At 49.2% G+C, this 14,572-nt stretch overlaps 4 protein-coding genes across 4 annotated transcripts; all 4 read right to left on the bottom strand.

Annotated features, from left to right (window-relative positions):
* Positions 1 to 150: 150 nt before the first annotated feature.
* Positions 151 to 4,093, bottom strand: AKAW2_40735S (uncharacterized protein; the record flags this gene model as incomplete). The annotated part of the gene is made up of 10 exons (XM_041689096.1): positions 151 to 1,561; positions 1,621 to 2,292; positions 2,368 to 2,640; positions 2,709 to 2,833; positions 2,895 to 2,987; positions 3,049 to 3,118; positions 3,174 to 3,194; positions 3,247 to 3,508; positions 3,580 to 3,747; positions 3,829 to 4,093. 10 exons carry the CDS (start codon positions 4,091 to 4,093, stop codon positions 151 to 153), a joined length of 3,360 nt encoding a protein of 1,119 aa, XP_041542815.1.
* A 2,891-nt stretch (positions 4,094 to 6,984) lies between these two features.
* AKAW2_40734S (uncharacterized protein) lies at positions 6,985 to 8,416 on the bottom strand (the record flags this gene model as incomplete). Its single annotated transcript, XM_041689095.1, has 2 exons — positions 6,985 to 7,037; positions 7,084 to 8,416. 2 exons carry the CDS (start codon positions 8,414 to 8,416, stop codon positions 6,985 to 6,987), a joined length of 1,386 nt encoding a protein of 461 aa, XP_041542814.1.
* A 467-nt stretch (positions 8,417 to 8,883) lies between these two features.
* AKAW2_40733S (uncharacterized protein) lies at positions 8,884 to 10,140 on the bottom strand (the record flags this gene model as incomplete). Its single annotated transcript, XM_041689094.1, has 1 exon — positions 8,884 to 10,140. The coding sequence occupies one exon, from the start codon at positions 10,138 to 10,140 to the stop codon at positions 8,884 to 8,886; it is 1,257 nt and encodes a 418-aa protein (XP_041542813.1).
* A 655-nt stretch (positions 10,141 to 10,795) lies between these two features.
* tof1 (putative DNA repair protein (Tof1)) lies at positions 10,796 to 14,471 on the bottom strand (the record flags this gene model as incomplete). Its single annotated transcript, XM_041689093.1, has 4 exons — positions 10,796 to 11,853; positions 11,903 to 14,026; positions 14,080 to 14,317; positions 14,382 to 14,471. 4 exons carry the CDS (start codon positions 14,469 to 14,471, stop codon positions 10,796 to 10,798), a joined length of 3,510 nt encoding a protein of 1,169 aa, XP_041542812.1.
* Between the last annotated feature and the right edge of the window lie 101 nt (positions 14,472 to 14,572).

Below are 14,572 nucleotides of genomic sequence, written 5' to 3'. Positions count from 1 at the left end.
CAATTGATACGTGCCTGCCTAGCTTGGCACGGTTTCGAAGTATGCAACTCTCATATATCCACAGGATAAGGTAGAACGTTAGAAGTCAATTATATCTAAATCTATATGCTGCATATATTCAAGTAAATTCTGTTATCTAACTCCAGCTTCTCAAACGTCTATCGCGTTTACTCCAGAATCCCGATTATCACATCCATAGTAGTAATCTACGCTGACCAGGCAGCCATTCCCAAAGTGCTTGCTGCCACAATTTTTGCACCCGCCAATTTTGCGGATATCTTGATAGGCCTCCCACATCTCATCGCCGGTAATTGTACAGTCCTTTCCGTTCTCGTCCTTGCCACGGATCTTCACCGAGCAGCCGAACTGCTCCCAATTGGCCCAGCAGTTACCAGACAGCGCGAGGGCCTCTGCGTTGGCAGTATAGAGTGTCGAGCCACGATTCATCTGGTTGACAGTCTTGTCGCACCACTTGACATTCAAAGTACTGCAGAGTGTCGCGCCTTTGCAATCGTACGGTGAGTTGCCCGTGCAGTAGGCTCCGCTGCTGAGGGTGGCATCGTCCCAGGTACTGGGGCATGGGTGGAAGACATTGGTCAGGGGTCCATATCCCTGTGCCTCAACGACAAAGTAGTTCGTGTCCACAGTATCAGATCCGATGGGAAGCTCCCACGTCCAGGTGTAGCCACTCCGAGAGATGGGGACAGTGCCCATCGAGGTCCACGCCCAGGGATAATTGGTCTGTCCGGCCGGCAATTCGGCACCACTGTATTTGAACAGAGTTCCGCTCTCAACCATGTAGTGTGTGCAAATGTAATTGCCGAGATTGTAGTTGATGGGCCACGCCGGCATCTCGCAGGCGGTGTCCGGGTCGGTCAAGAAGACGCGTTGGAAAGCAAAGGGAATTAGGATATCGGCCTGGACCGTAGTTTTTGTAGCGGTCGAGCTGCTCTTTACGTTGGTGACGGGCTGGTTTTCCGGTAACTCAAGCGTCGTTGCCTCGACCGAGTTTGAATCACCCGACGCGCTCCCCCCGGACCCGATAGCCCTCACGGTGAAGGTAATGGAGGTACCGTGATCGATGTTGCCGATGGAAACCTTGGTCATGCTGCCCGGTAGACGGGCCACTTCTTTCCCATTCTGATAGATCGAGTACGCATAGGGAGCAGGGGAACTAGCTCCCCAGCTCAGACTCACGGAGGAGTAATCTGAGGCGGTCACTGCTAATGAACTGGGAGCAGATGCAGACTGGCCGTTCTTTTCATACGCGGTGGGACTGGAAATGGCCGGTTTGCCACTTTCAAGGGCGCTCATGATGACCTGCATGTAGTCATCATCAGGGAGGGTATCATACGGATTGGGGAGGTTGTCGTTGGTGATATGGATCAGGCCAGCTCCGCGCTTCAGGGCCAGCTCAGCAACCTTGCCCACACTGTCTGAGGGGACATTGTAGATAATGTGCCAGAGCTTACGCGGATCGCTAGGTGTCCAGTCAGGATTTGGTGAGTAGTTGTTCATGTATGTATCGTAGCTGTTCTCGAAAGTCATGAGTGTGTCGGCGCTGTTGACCATTGTTAGCGAAATCTTCTTATGTTTCTAGCAAGGGGATATACTACATACCTATGCTCGAAACACTGTGGCATAGTAGCCCCGGGATTGAGGACGGTAAAGGCTCCTGGGTGCATGCGCTTCGTATAGTCAGTGATAAACCGATACAGATCTGAATATACATTGTCGTCGCCGCATTGGTTCCACCCTTCGTCGAAGAATATACCGCCAATCATGCCAGGGTATAACGTGTACCACAGTTCGACATCGGTCTGGATCTGTGAGACCCAGTCGGCCAGACCGCTCGAACCCAGTCGAGTCTGGAATTGATCTTGGCTCAGGCCAAGATACCCTGTACGCACATAGCCGAGAACTCGTTTACCCGCTGCATTGGCCCGGGAGATGACCTTCTCCCAATCCTCATCCACAGTCGTATCCGGTCCGTTGAGGACGTTGGCAACCAGAACGGTCACCTTGTCGGATGGGTAGTCGATCATCCGAGTCCATGCAGTGGGGTCGGATAATGGATTGATGTACGATGCCAAAGCAATCTGTTGACCTCCTGCATCCATTGATTCGTCATCGTCGACGTCTGCCGGTGTCCAAGGGCATGAGTCGAAAGTGAATTTCTCTGGAATTTCCGGATACCCATTGTCCATCTCGTTCTTGTTGGTCATCTCATAGATGACTAAATTGGCAATAAGCTCATGAAGCTGAATTTGGGGATGGAAAACACGTCCGTATCTGAATTAAAAGATAGTTTAGTCGTCAGGAATCCATCAACAACACGTTCCGCGAACAAGGTGAAGAGCTTCTTACCCGTCTGGCAGCACATTCGGAACTTCGATATCAGAAGATTCGGACACAGCACTGAGAGATAGTTTCGACTCCACAAGAGTCATATCAGTAGTATCGTCGGACACCGAGGTCTGTTTGGAAAACTGAGCGTCCGGATCGAGGAGTTTGGTAATCTCCGCATATTCATTCACAGAGCCCTCAAATGTTCCCTCTAGGGGACGGTCTTGGCTTCGTTTGTGAGGATTAGAGCCGATGGGATCCCACGTGTTTAGCTCGTAAAACATTAGACCCTCTCTGTATGTCATGTCAGTCTATACGATGGCTAGGCTATTTTCCATTCGTGGTGGACTTTGAGCACCCACCTTGTGTTGCTATCTGACGTCGATTTATCGACACCGGCTTCACAAAATCGGCCGTTGAAATAGCCAACATAAGAGTCATAATCGACAAATTTGACCTGCGCGCCGGCTCTTTCTACTGCAGACGACTGCAAAAATAGAAAATTAGCATCAGCTTTACCCGACAAGGGGTGGGTGAAACAAACCAACAATCTTCTTATTGACGGAATCCACGAGGTCATTCATTGTTTTGCGATGAGCACTTGTCAGTGTCTCTGTATCCTGAAATAAGTTGTAGAGATTCTGTCATGGGCAATCAGTATCTCTCTGGCTATTACTGGAGAAGATATTGAGTTTCACTCACATGAATCCAGGTTGACCAGCTAACCTTATCGCACGCAGGTGATAGATCTTCGGCCCAGAATTTGGCATAACTGCATCACGCTTCTTAGTGATTGCTGGGGACGATGAAACAACATGGCATCTTACCCCGTGTAGTAGATCATACCACTGCCTTACAGTTAGAATCAAGCTTCCGAATTAGGGTATTGCTGGTACTCACTTTGATCCTAGCTTTTTCTTTGCCGCCGCAATGACGTTGTCCAAGCTCTTGCTGAAGGCATCTGCATTAATGAGACGATTTGTATGTTCCAGCTGTCCATCGCAGCCACGGGCCAATGCATCCCAATCGATATCCGCCATCCAACCATATTCCAAGTTGGCAAGGGCAGCGGCCTTGGCTACTAAGACCTGGGTGGGGTTCAATACGGCCCATTGATAAATGCACTGATTAAGGATGTTGGAGAGTTCAGCATCGTTACCGCCTAGGGCAATATAGATGTTAGTTGGATATGCAGAAAGAAAAGGGAGATAGATAGATGACGTCTGGCCATACCAGCTGATAGCAAGATAACTTGCTGGTCCCCATTGAGGTTAGGGATCTGATCGTTGATGACATCGGAAATGACTGCACCAGAGCAAGATTTATTGGAAGGTTCTTGTTGATGGATCTCCCAGGCGTTCATCATTATTGATAAGAACAGGATACGCCTGATCATAGCGACTGCAAGCCCAATCTGTGTATTTTTGACAGACCCATCAGTTCACGCTTCGAAACAGCTTTTAAATCGAGGAAGTAACTTACTACTCTTCGAGTTGAGCGCTTCGCCAATATTTCCAAGTCGACTTCCAGCACCTATTCCGGCCGAATAGGAGTCGCCGATAGCAGCCAGCTTTGTTATGTGAGAAAGTTCGACCGGATCAAAGTCGTCTGTATCTCTAATGCCCATCAAGTGTGCAGATTGCATGCTTGCATTTCCACGCAGTTCCCAGGGTGCAAGAGGACTTGCAATAACGCAACTGCCGATGGTGACAATGGCCGCTAGGCCATGCCATGGTTGCGTGTGCATTGCAAATAAAGAAGCTAGGCAGGGTAGGGGCTGGGAAAGAAGAAAAGAAAAAGAAGAAGAAGAGAGACTTCACAGATATTCAAGAACTATTCAAAACTTATAAAGGGCATAGAGGAACTTCTAATAACTTATTACATGGGCCATGATCTAGTCGAGTTGTATGGTGCGCTGGTGGACTTTCACATCCCATCATCTTCCACGAAAAGAAGACCAATCTACTTTGGTCCTTTCCTCACATCTTGGAAGGTCTGGCGAGATATACTGAGGAGTCAAAGGTCCACCGGGCCGTATAGTGTATTGTAATTGTTCGATGCGGTGCTTTGTGGAAGAGACATTGTCATTGTTTCGGTTCACCGATCTCGAAGCTATCAAGCTGGACTGGTGCTAGCTGCTCAACTGAGACACAGCTATACATGAGCTTACCAATAGAAAGACATAGTATCAGTACTCTTGCGGTGCTTATGAGATTCATTAGTTTTGTCCACAGACTTTCGGAGACTTCCAACTTGCCAATCTTGTCAGACATGTCCTTCCTTTTTCTTACCAGGTACTATATTGCATCATCTAATGACCATAGGAGAAAGCATCAACGATTATCTAACACATAGATTCTGTAGATAGGTCAACGAATTTAGTGACAGAGTGCCAAAAAAAAATCGTCTGCTATGCCACCGGGCCACTAGACATCAAAAGACCCCCCGAGACCCGCTGAAGCAATCTGTAGGTAGATTAGATAATAGGAAACTTCTTCCGGGGGGTCCAGAGAACAATTCTGCACATTGTAGACATCAGACTGGTTGAATGATGGGAGTGGTATTCCCGAAAAGAACCCGAGATTAGAACCCACATGTGGTGGAAATTTCCGAGACTCTGACAGGGCCGAAGCTTGTGCAGTCCCACTTGATAGCAATCCAGGGTCCACGGATAAGGTAAAACACAGAATCGATAGTTCAATCTAGCTCTTATTGACAGTCCTGGTCCTGAACTAGCGCTGCCCTAAACTCCATATCCATCCAGCTAATCTCATCGGATTCCAAGGACTGTAATTCCAGCACTGCTATCGCGAACAGCCTTAGGGCATAGGCGTCCAATCAACCCATATCGGACAATTCTTGATGATCCACCGTCTACAGAAAATACTTAGTAGCGTAGGGGAATCTTAAAAGTGGATCGAATATCCCTGCGATATAGTGATTTGTCTCTCCGTTTGTCCTCTCATAGGCCGTGTCTGGAGGTGTTCATTAACCATTACTGGGTTAGCATCGTCAATTATCTCAAGATGAATGGGACCCTTAGATGGGATATCAAAGTAGTGACTCAGATTAGGTAACTCTTCATGGTTTCCAATGCCAATCGAGCCTCGGATGTTGAAGCTTTGCGACAAAAGCTACTACCGTATGCCTCGAGTGCTTCTATTCTGCATGGGTACATTATATGGCTTATTTAGTTAACCCTAATCTTCCTCATGTGAGGCTCATCCCTAGGTATCCCACTGCCTGGGTCGACCCTGCGCTAGTTTCAACGGAAAACGATCAATTACTACGATATGCGCCAAAGTACAACGCTTCCGAGTAACTCCGCCCTGTATAGCCCCAGCAAGCAAGCTATCGTACATTGCTAGTGTGAAGAATAATCTGCAAGATTTGATGGCTATGGGGCCTATACTACTGCAGTAGAAGTTAGCCTATTGTAGCGCAGAGATGAGTCTTCTACGATGAGAACAGGCAGGTGTAGCGAAAACACTGTAGGTGGTTTAAAACCACTGGGATTGTTAGAACCCCATGATTAAATGCATCTGTAGGTTCAAATATTCTGAATTCAAATCCGATTATCATGAAATTCCAAGTAGGAGAACTCCTCTCTCACCATCATATTTCCTTGTTGACCAAGATACCTCCAAACAGGACATTAAAAGAGGGATATCAATCCCCCGTCTCTCCCACTTCCTCCTACTCATTCTCTTCGCATTCAACTCCCTGGTTAACGCAGCCTATGACATCAATGATGGCGAAAAAGACTACGCAAAAGAAGGTGACACAGCCCTAGGCATCAAACTTGATCTGAACTTCGCAAGGACCTGGCCAAACGTGGATCCAAAGGACTCAACGGTAAATCCGAAATTGGGTCTTCAGCAGCCATCTCAAGTTCAAGGGACTGGTCAACGATGAGACGAATGGTATCGAGGATGAGCAGCTTTGGCAGATCGCACTCACGGGATACAATGAGATGCAAGCAAACCAGGAAGCTTACGGGATCCCTAAGAGGCAGAGAAGCAAAGCTATGACAGTCCTTGCATTCGATCACGAACTCATACTCGCTTCGTCGCAGAAAGGCGAGTCGTTCTCGTATTATTATACGGATACCCCTGTTGCTAAGGCTCTGGAGCGGTGTCAAGTTACTTGGCGGAGGGATTTTGGGAAAGAGTCGATCCATAAAAATGAGGGCAAGTGTGGTGAGGAAATGGCGGCTCATTTGTACTACTTGGTGCATCCGGGCAAGTCTTTAAGTTCCCAAAAGCCAAGGGTTGCTACTATTGTGGGAGGTAAAAGGACTGATCCTTGTACGGATAATAAAGGAGTGAGTGGATGCATGATTACCCTTCGACTCCTTCCTAGAATTCTGGTGGCTGGGTGCTAATCGATATTTTCATAGGAAAAATTCGGATGTAGCACATTTGTTCAGGAGTACGGCATTGAAGTCGTAGATGCTAACAAAGAGTTCAAAGAGTTCAGTCTGAGTGAGATCGCGGGTGGCATAGAGAAGAGGAGCCAGATCCAGTTATGCTACTCTCCTGATACGAGCAGCAACAGCAAAAATAAAAGGATTAACGGTCATAATTTAGGGTGGCTCTGTGCCATATGGTCTAGTGGCTCTGGATGTATGATAAAGTTTTACCAGTCGCGTTTCCATTCGATTAAGTCGAGGGAGACTCCAGCTTGCGCACCTAGATCCATGAGTTGGTGCCTCAAGTCCGGGGGGCCATTCCCCACTGTTTGCCTCTATATAGTCGAACAAGATAGATATTCCACGAAGATGAGGCGTGCAGGATCTCCAATCCTCCAGCCATGTCCGAAGCAAGGTCAGAACGGCAGAATCCGTCCATTCATAGATCGGCCAATCACTATTATAATCTCCACCGTCATTCTGTAGACCTAACTCGTCCGTAATGGTTAGGAATTCGATATTCCTTGGGACCACATCCTGCAATCTCTTTGTTGTGTCTTCGACAAACCCTACGAGGAATGCCAGGGGAATCCGAAGTCTCTTGAGCTCGTCGAAACTATTGAGGGCATGCAGCGAGCCCTCCATCTTGACAGCGGGATAAAACTGCTCATTGCCTCCAATTGGGGCATCAGCTGTGATTGTTAAATCCGTTAGAGTACTTCGAACATGACATAACGCGGCCGCGACCCTCTCAAGATTGACGATAGGCGAAACGAAGTCATCCTCGACACCATAGTCGTAATACCAGGCCCAGCGAAGGGTTTTGAGGTTTGGCGTGACTGAAAGCAAGTCACCGAGATAGGCTTCCCGTACAGCGGTCAAATCAAGCGAGGTAAGATTGGAAGGCTCCGGGAAGTGCGCTGCAGGCCATGTGAATACATCCGGGTTTTCAACAGTGACAGACATGCTTTGGACGTTCGGGAGATAGAATAATGGTAGGACATTGGCGGTGTTCTTGCTTCTATCTCGGGGAGACATTTTAGGCTTTGTGCCGTCGGTTCCCACGACGCGGTGGAAAGACACATTCCGGAGATATTGGAAAGTAGGTAGCCTGTAAGTCTTAGGTCTGCATAGGGCTGAGTTGAGAACCATCCCGACAAACTGACTTTCTTTCGTGAAAATCGGGCCAAGATACAAGCTTCTGAGATTCGAAAGTTGTGCTACCAGAAGGGCAAGAAGAGCATCAATAGTGCCCTGATGTAATTCGCGTATCCAGCGGTCGCTGTAGGGTACTCCAATTCCCTGGACGAATGCAGTGTATTCGGTCAATTCGGAGCTGGAAATGGGAGTCGTGGGAAGAGAGCCTGCCATATTGCGACCTCTGATGCGCATTCCATCTAAGTGAACATTTGTGATGTATGCAGCCAAATGTGGCCTGCATGAGATAGTGCGTAAGAGTTGAGTGATCGGGGGAGGCGAAGGAGCTTCCTGCCAAAGCCATTGAACGTTTGCGTAAAGGAATGGCTCAACTTGGGTGCGCAGCTCTTTATTGACAAGGCTAAGCGCACGCAGTTCAGCAGAAAGTAACTCGAAGACCAAATGTAACACTTCGACTGGGAAGCTCAGGATCCTCGATGCCGTCTTATGTTCGGACGACATTGGGACAAGATTCACGAATATTAAAAAAGACCTGCGACTGTAGTAGGAGGAAGTAGAAGATGAGTAGAGAAGACTAACACGAGAATCCTGATGCTCTAGTGAGGTGAAACCCTGAATAATAGCTCCATGTCTGGAACCCTAACTGCTAACTAGATAGATTGATGGAGTGGATGGACTCCACTGCGTACTTGGAAGAGATCCACTCGGCAATCTTCCCGGATTCACTCGATTCATGCCTAAGGCAGGCCGTCCATTGCAGCCACTACTTCGTCCCCATCAATGAAATTATCTAGTTTTTATTGAAAGATAGAGAAATTTAAATATTCGGTTTGCATTGTAATTCCTTAATATTAGACCTATCTCATTTGTACCTCCGCTTAATACATGCTTGGAGGATTCATTGTGCAAGCCGGAAAGACCTTACAGCACCTCACAACGAGAGAAGTGGGCGAGTTGAAGTTGGTCGGTCAATTCAATTTCAAGAAAGACTGCACTGCTGCTTCTCCAGACTGCTTCTCCTTTTTGTCATTCTGTGCCCGCAGGTTCTCAAATTTATTCGTTAACCGCACCCGCCTCGGCAGCGCCCCCAGACTCGATCTCGCCAACTCTGCTTCGGATGTGGGCGTTGCATCTGAATGATGATCGTGTGCCTGCATTTGCAAGCCAAGACCGATATTGTCCTCAATCGGTATCAATCGCAAGAACTGCTGGCTGTCTGTGTGGTGCTCTCCTGAGCATGGCCGGGGTGCATCTGCTGCATGGGTGCTCATGAGATCTGAGCTTGAGCTTGAGTTTGGATTTGCCTTCATCTCGGCTCTACTATGGGACACCTCCTTCCGGCTCAATACTCTTCTTGACGGTCGACCGGTAACCACAACTGGAAGCGACTTGCGGGCATTGTCTGGCTTGCTGCTGCCATGGTCGCGCGTTGAAGCCGGAAGTATATTTGTTCTTCTCAGTTGGACTCGCTCACTGCTGTGGCCTCGCTGTGGGAGTGGTAGGCCTGATGGTTTCTGCTCAGATGCCCCGGTACGGCCATCATGCATGCTGTTGCTTCGGCTGCATACTCCAGGACCATCCTCCGATGAACCAGACCTCAGATCCCCTCCGCCATACCGTTTTCCAGCAGTATGAGGTGCCCCCAAAGAGGAAAGCACACTCCGTCTTCCTTCATGCTGGTACATCTCATGCGAATACAGATTTGACGTCGGTGGCTTGACAGGAGTGGGAAGTCTAGAATAATTGGCATAGTGAGCCTTTTCACCCTCAGCCCGATGAGAGTCAGGGAACGAGGTCTCATGCAGGATCAGAGGTTGTCTTTCCTCCTCCTGCTGGGATACGGAGATCAATTCTTCAGTGCAGTCTCCAAGATGTCCTTGCCCTTCCTCTTCGGCTTGAGTGGAAGGCTTTCCAGCGTCTGCTGTGTCTGAAGATAGCATTACAGCTCGCCTGATTCGTTCTCCACGTACGGAACGTAGCTTCTTGGTTGGTGTGGATGCCGATGAGCTGGTTTCTGTGGCAGATAATGGTGATCTGGGGGTATTTGGAGGAGGACAGATCGGCTCGTTGATTGTGCTTTCGCTAAGAGTGTCCTGGGTGCGGTTGCTGTGGCTGGCTTCAGCGTTCATGTTGCCTGAGCGGCTACGTCGACTTTTGAATGCACATTTGAGAACTTGAAGAGAACTGGCAAGAAGGGATCTGCGAGTTACCCGATCAGGCATCATGGATTTAGTACGGCGCTGGATCTTGGGAAGGTGAGACGTGTGATCCAAGAGTGCTGGAGACCAGCGTCATCTGCACTGCGAAGCATAGAAAATGGCTTACTGTGTTATGAGTTTTGAGCAACGATAACAAGTTGCGTGCAGTAGGAATAGGAACGCGCGTCGCCACTGTATTCACTTAGACACGGGATATCTTGTCTTCGAATTCACGTATCGATCCCGTGATCACGGAGGCAATATTCTCATCAGCATCTAAGACGCATGTAGGTGTGATGCCTAGCTCACTGGTCAGTAAATAAGGCTTGGCTTCTAAATGTATGGAATGGTTAGGGTGCAATAGCGTCGAGGACATGCCTTCATGCAACTTCGCTGCAGCCTTTTTAATCACTATAAAGACCACTTCGATAACGCTTTCTGAACAGTTCAGGAGAATGGATAAAGCCGGGGACTGGAAGGACCCTCAGCTTCACCATCTCTGAAACCAGAGGGCAGGAACTTTCCATTATTGCCCAGTAAACCAAGGGTATGCATTGTCTATCCATGCATGCTAATCCATATACATACAGATGCCAATTCAAACAATGCCTATATTCATGCTCGACACCAAACACCGCATCAAGTCATCATGCCATGAAAGTAAATAGAGCAGACACCCGTTCTACTCCGAGTCACTATCCACCACGAAGCCCGCGCGCATGCGTCTGCGATTTGTTGCTACAACCGGTGCGTCATCATCGTCTTCGTCCTGCGCCATTGCTTCATCAGGCTTGCTCGAGTCCTGGTCTTCGGTCCCAGCAGAACCCAACAGCTTCTCTCGATCCCGACTGAATACCAAATCGTCATCGAAATTGAAGCCATCGTCCGCCTCCTCAGATGGCGTGCCCTCTTTTTCCGACATAGGCGATGGGGCATCCATGTTCCCCATCACGACATCATCATCTTCGTCCACTTCATCAGTCTGCTTCCCGCGTCGTTGCCGCTTGCTCTTGGCTTCACCTGTCCGGGTGAGATTGGTTTGGCGCTTGCGTTGACCTTTCTTATTGGTTGGACCGTCTCCGTCCTCGGTCATGCCGGTAAGTAGTGCATGCCTGATACGCTGGGCTTGTTCTTTACGTCTCTTCTCCTCTAGGAGGAAGAACTCTTTGTCTCCTTCTTCATCGGTGTCTTCGTCACTCGCGTGCACATACAGATCACTCTTGATCTTGGCAAGACGAGCTCGACTATTTTCCAAGCGCGCCCGGCGACGCTCCTCCAAGGTCTCCTCATCCACCGAGTCGTCCTCATCCTCATCATCCGGGTCACGTTCTTTGCGCTTTTTCTTCTTGGTTGGTTTCTTGGCTGGATTTGGCGCTGCCCGAGGGTTCGGCGGGAACAAGGGCCCGTCTGGTACCTCGTCCTCGCCCTCGGAATCATCCCCAAAGTGAATATCAGGGTTGTACTGGTTGTCTGACGACTTCTTTCCACCACCGTATTTCCGTCGGATCAGCTCACGGGGGTCTCGTCCGAGTGTCCCTCGCTTAGCTTTCTCGAAGTATTTGTCGATAAATGACTTCATCTCTCTGAGATCCTGGGCCTTTGGAGCAGAAGGAATGACCCAGGCTGCTCCAGGCACGTCCTCTGCACCAAGTCGTTCAAACTTGACCAATGTCATCAGAAGACGGAGCTTCGCGTTGGAAAACATGGCCTGCTGGCATGCATCGTCGCGCGCTTTCACAGCTGCAGAAATGTTAGCTTCCAGTTCATATATGAGTAAATAAAAACATACAAATCATAGGATTGGGCATTCTGGAATTCTCCGCACCCGCCTCGCGCAGGGCCTTCTCCTGGGCTTCCCAAGCCTCTCTCTCTTCCACTGCCGACCCCAACACATCGCTGACCCAACTGACCAGATCTTCCTCCCCATCCAAGACCAATGCAGGCACCATGATGCTGATTTTCTCTTCAATTGTATGAGCCTGTCGGGGGTCGATCTCTAGTTCTGCTGGAGCCTTCCTGGCACGGGTGACTGTCTGCCGCTCGTGACCATATTCGAGGTAGAATGTAGTCGCGTTGATCTTACTGAACAGCAGCTCCACGAACAGGGCAGGCCGTTGGTCGAGCCTCTTTGTCAATCGCCGGATAATCTGACGCACAAATTCTTCCCACTCTTTGAAGATCGGTTTACTTGAATCCAAGGCGCCTGGGCCTTTAATCATCCGGTAGAAGAGGTTGATGATATCGAGTCGGAATAGCAGAACACTCAGTTCTTGCTTGAAAGCAATTCTGTAAAAGTAACGGTGGGCGCGTTTTAGCTGCTCAGTGTTCAACTCCTTGTAGTGCTTAGTGAAAGCAACAAAGGTGTCAACGCATTTCTGATTGCAAAATTTGGCGGCAAACCGTCTGAAATCGAACTTGCGCTCTTTGGACACTCGTTCTGCTTCCATGCGATCTTCATCTTCGGAGCCATTCTCTTCATCATTCTCGTCATTACCAGCACCTTCTACATCCTTGGCTTTGCGTCTGGCACGTCGGCGAGATCGCACTTGCATATCGAGGTTCTCCTTCGAATAACGCTCCAACATTCGCAAGAAGACGTGAGTGAGTTCAGTGCACGCATCCAGATACCCAAACGGTTGATCCTTGTATCCACGAATAACAGCGAGGACGCGGTCATGGGTTGTTTCTTCGTAAAAGATACGATTTTGGATGTTTTCAGCAATCTCTTGGTCTTCTTCGAGCGGAGACTGGGCCATGTCCTGCACGGTCAACAAGATCTGGGTGAAACAGCGCATTCCAGCGTTGAGATCTTCCCAGTCCTTGTTATCCAGCGCATACTGCATAGCGCGATTCAAGAAGACGAATGTTTCTTGATTTAGGACGCCCGCAACTAGACCGAAGCTATCGGGTTCAAGCTCCTTTGCCGGCTTTTCGCTCTCTGCATGCTTCTTGCGTTGGCGTGCCCGACGTGCTCGCTCCGCTTCGAGAAACCAGGCAGTAGTGTAGAGAAACTGGCGCGTGTTGATGTCCATGACCCGGTCTGCTTCACGTTCGATTGCCTTTCGTACATGAGTGAGAAGGGGATTGAAGCCTGAGTCCAGAAACTCTTCAACGAACATCCGCAGATTGTTGGAGGCAGTCGAGTTTAGGTGGACCGGAGTGCTGAAGTCATTGTGAACAGTCAAATCTTGTGGCTTTCGCCGAATCAGTGGCTTGTTCCACTTCTTGGTCTCGTCCATCTTTTGAAGGGTCGCCTGGCTGTCTTTGAGCACGTTTTGCCCTGAGACGGTCGAATACTTGGCATCATCACGCTTGACCCAGATCATGGTTCCAAAGCGTCCATGTCGAGTTGGTGCGTTCTTCGCGTACTCTCTCCGCAAAGACGACTCCTGGCGCAGCAGGTCGTCTAGCTCGTCCGTCCGTTTCGCTGTTCGTTGCTCATCATCCATGAATAGCTTCTCCACATTAACACCCCTTATCAGATGAAACAATATCTCCAGAAGAGCAACATCTTGCATGGTGAAGTCGTCGCCAACGTTGGAGCACATAGTCAGAAGCAGAGCGAAGACATCCTGATCCTGGAAGGCGTTGATTGTTGCAGATCTCGAGGTTTCCTCCTCGTCGCCTTCCGCCGCGAGACGAGTATTTGGGGTTATCAAAGCAATATTCCGGAGGAGATAAAGAAGTAATTTGAGGATGCCTTCGTCGCGGGTCGTTCGCTCGGATCGCGGGATGGCCATGCTCGGAATGCCGACGCGGATAATAGTTCGAAGGTAGCTGGTGCTAGCATGACTTAGTAGGCCTCGCTTGTATGAAACGTGGACATGTTGTATGTATGGTATATGCCGATGATGGTTGATTGTCAATTCCCCGTGTAGTTCTACCGGCCATGTCAAAGGGACCAGCAGCTCTACTGCTCTCTGTTAGATATCGTCGCAAAGAACTGTAGCACATAGTATCACTTACAGCATGCCAATGCGATCCTAGACATGTATTTGGTTTGTTTCTTGCTGCTCGCCCAGACTGCCAGGATGGGTAGCAAATCTCCGTTGACAAGATTGGCTTCTCCCAAGCACCGTGCCACATCCATCCGGTTGTGTTTCTCATCGTATAGCTTCAGCCAGCGTTTAATATCCCGGAGACAAGCCAGAGCGTCATCTCCCAGCACATACTTGTCTGCATCTTCGCCATTGAAACCACCCAACTATGAGCGAATAATCAGCTGTGTTCCTATCCTATTGTTCAGTCCTGGAAGGGGGTTTACTCACGGCAGTGACGAGACTATAGACATGGGCGCGGACATCAGGGTCCACTACCTGCACGTCCGGTGCAGACAGCACTGGTTCTTCGTTCTCCATGCTGGGCTTGCACACCTTGTATCATTCCCCCTTCTCACTATCATGCTCTGCTTGGTGATCTTGCGCGCGCATCCCTAAATTGGCCATCAACCAATAATGGC

Source organism: Aspergillus luchuensis, chromosome 4 (genome assembly GCF_016861625.1).
Source record: "Aspergillus luchuensis IFO 4308 DNA, chromosome 4, nearly complete sequence".
In the NCBI taxonomy this organism is placed as follows: Eukaryota; Fungi; Ascomycota; class Eurotiomycetes; order Eurotiales; family Aspergillaceae; genus Aspergillus; species Aspergillus luchuensis.
Note: the sequence above shows the minus strand (reverse complement) of the source record. Positions and strands in the feature narration are given on the sequence as shown.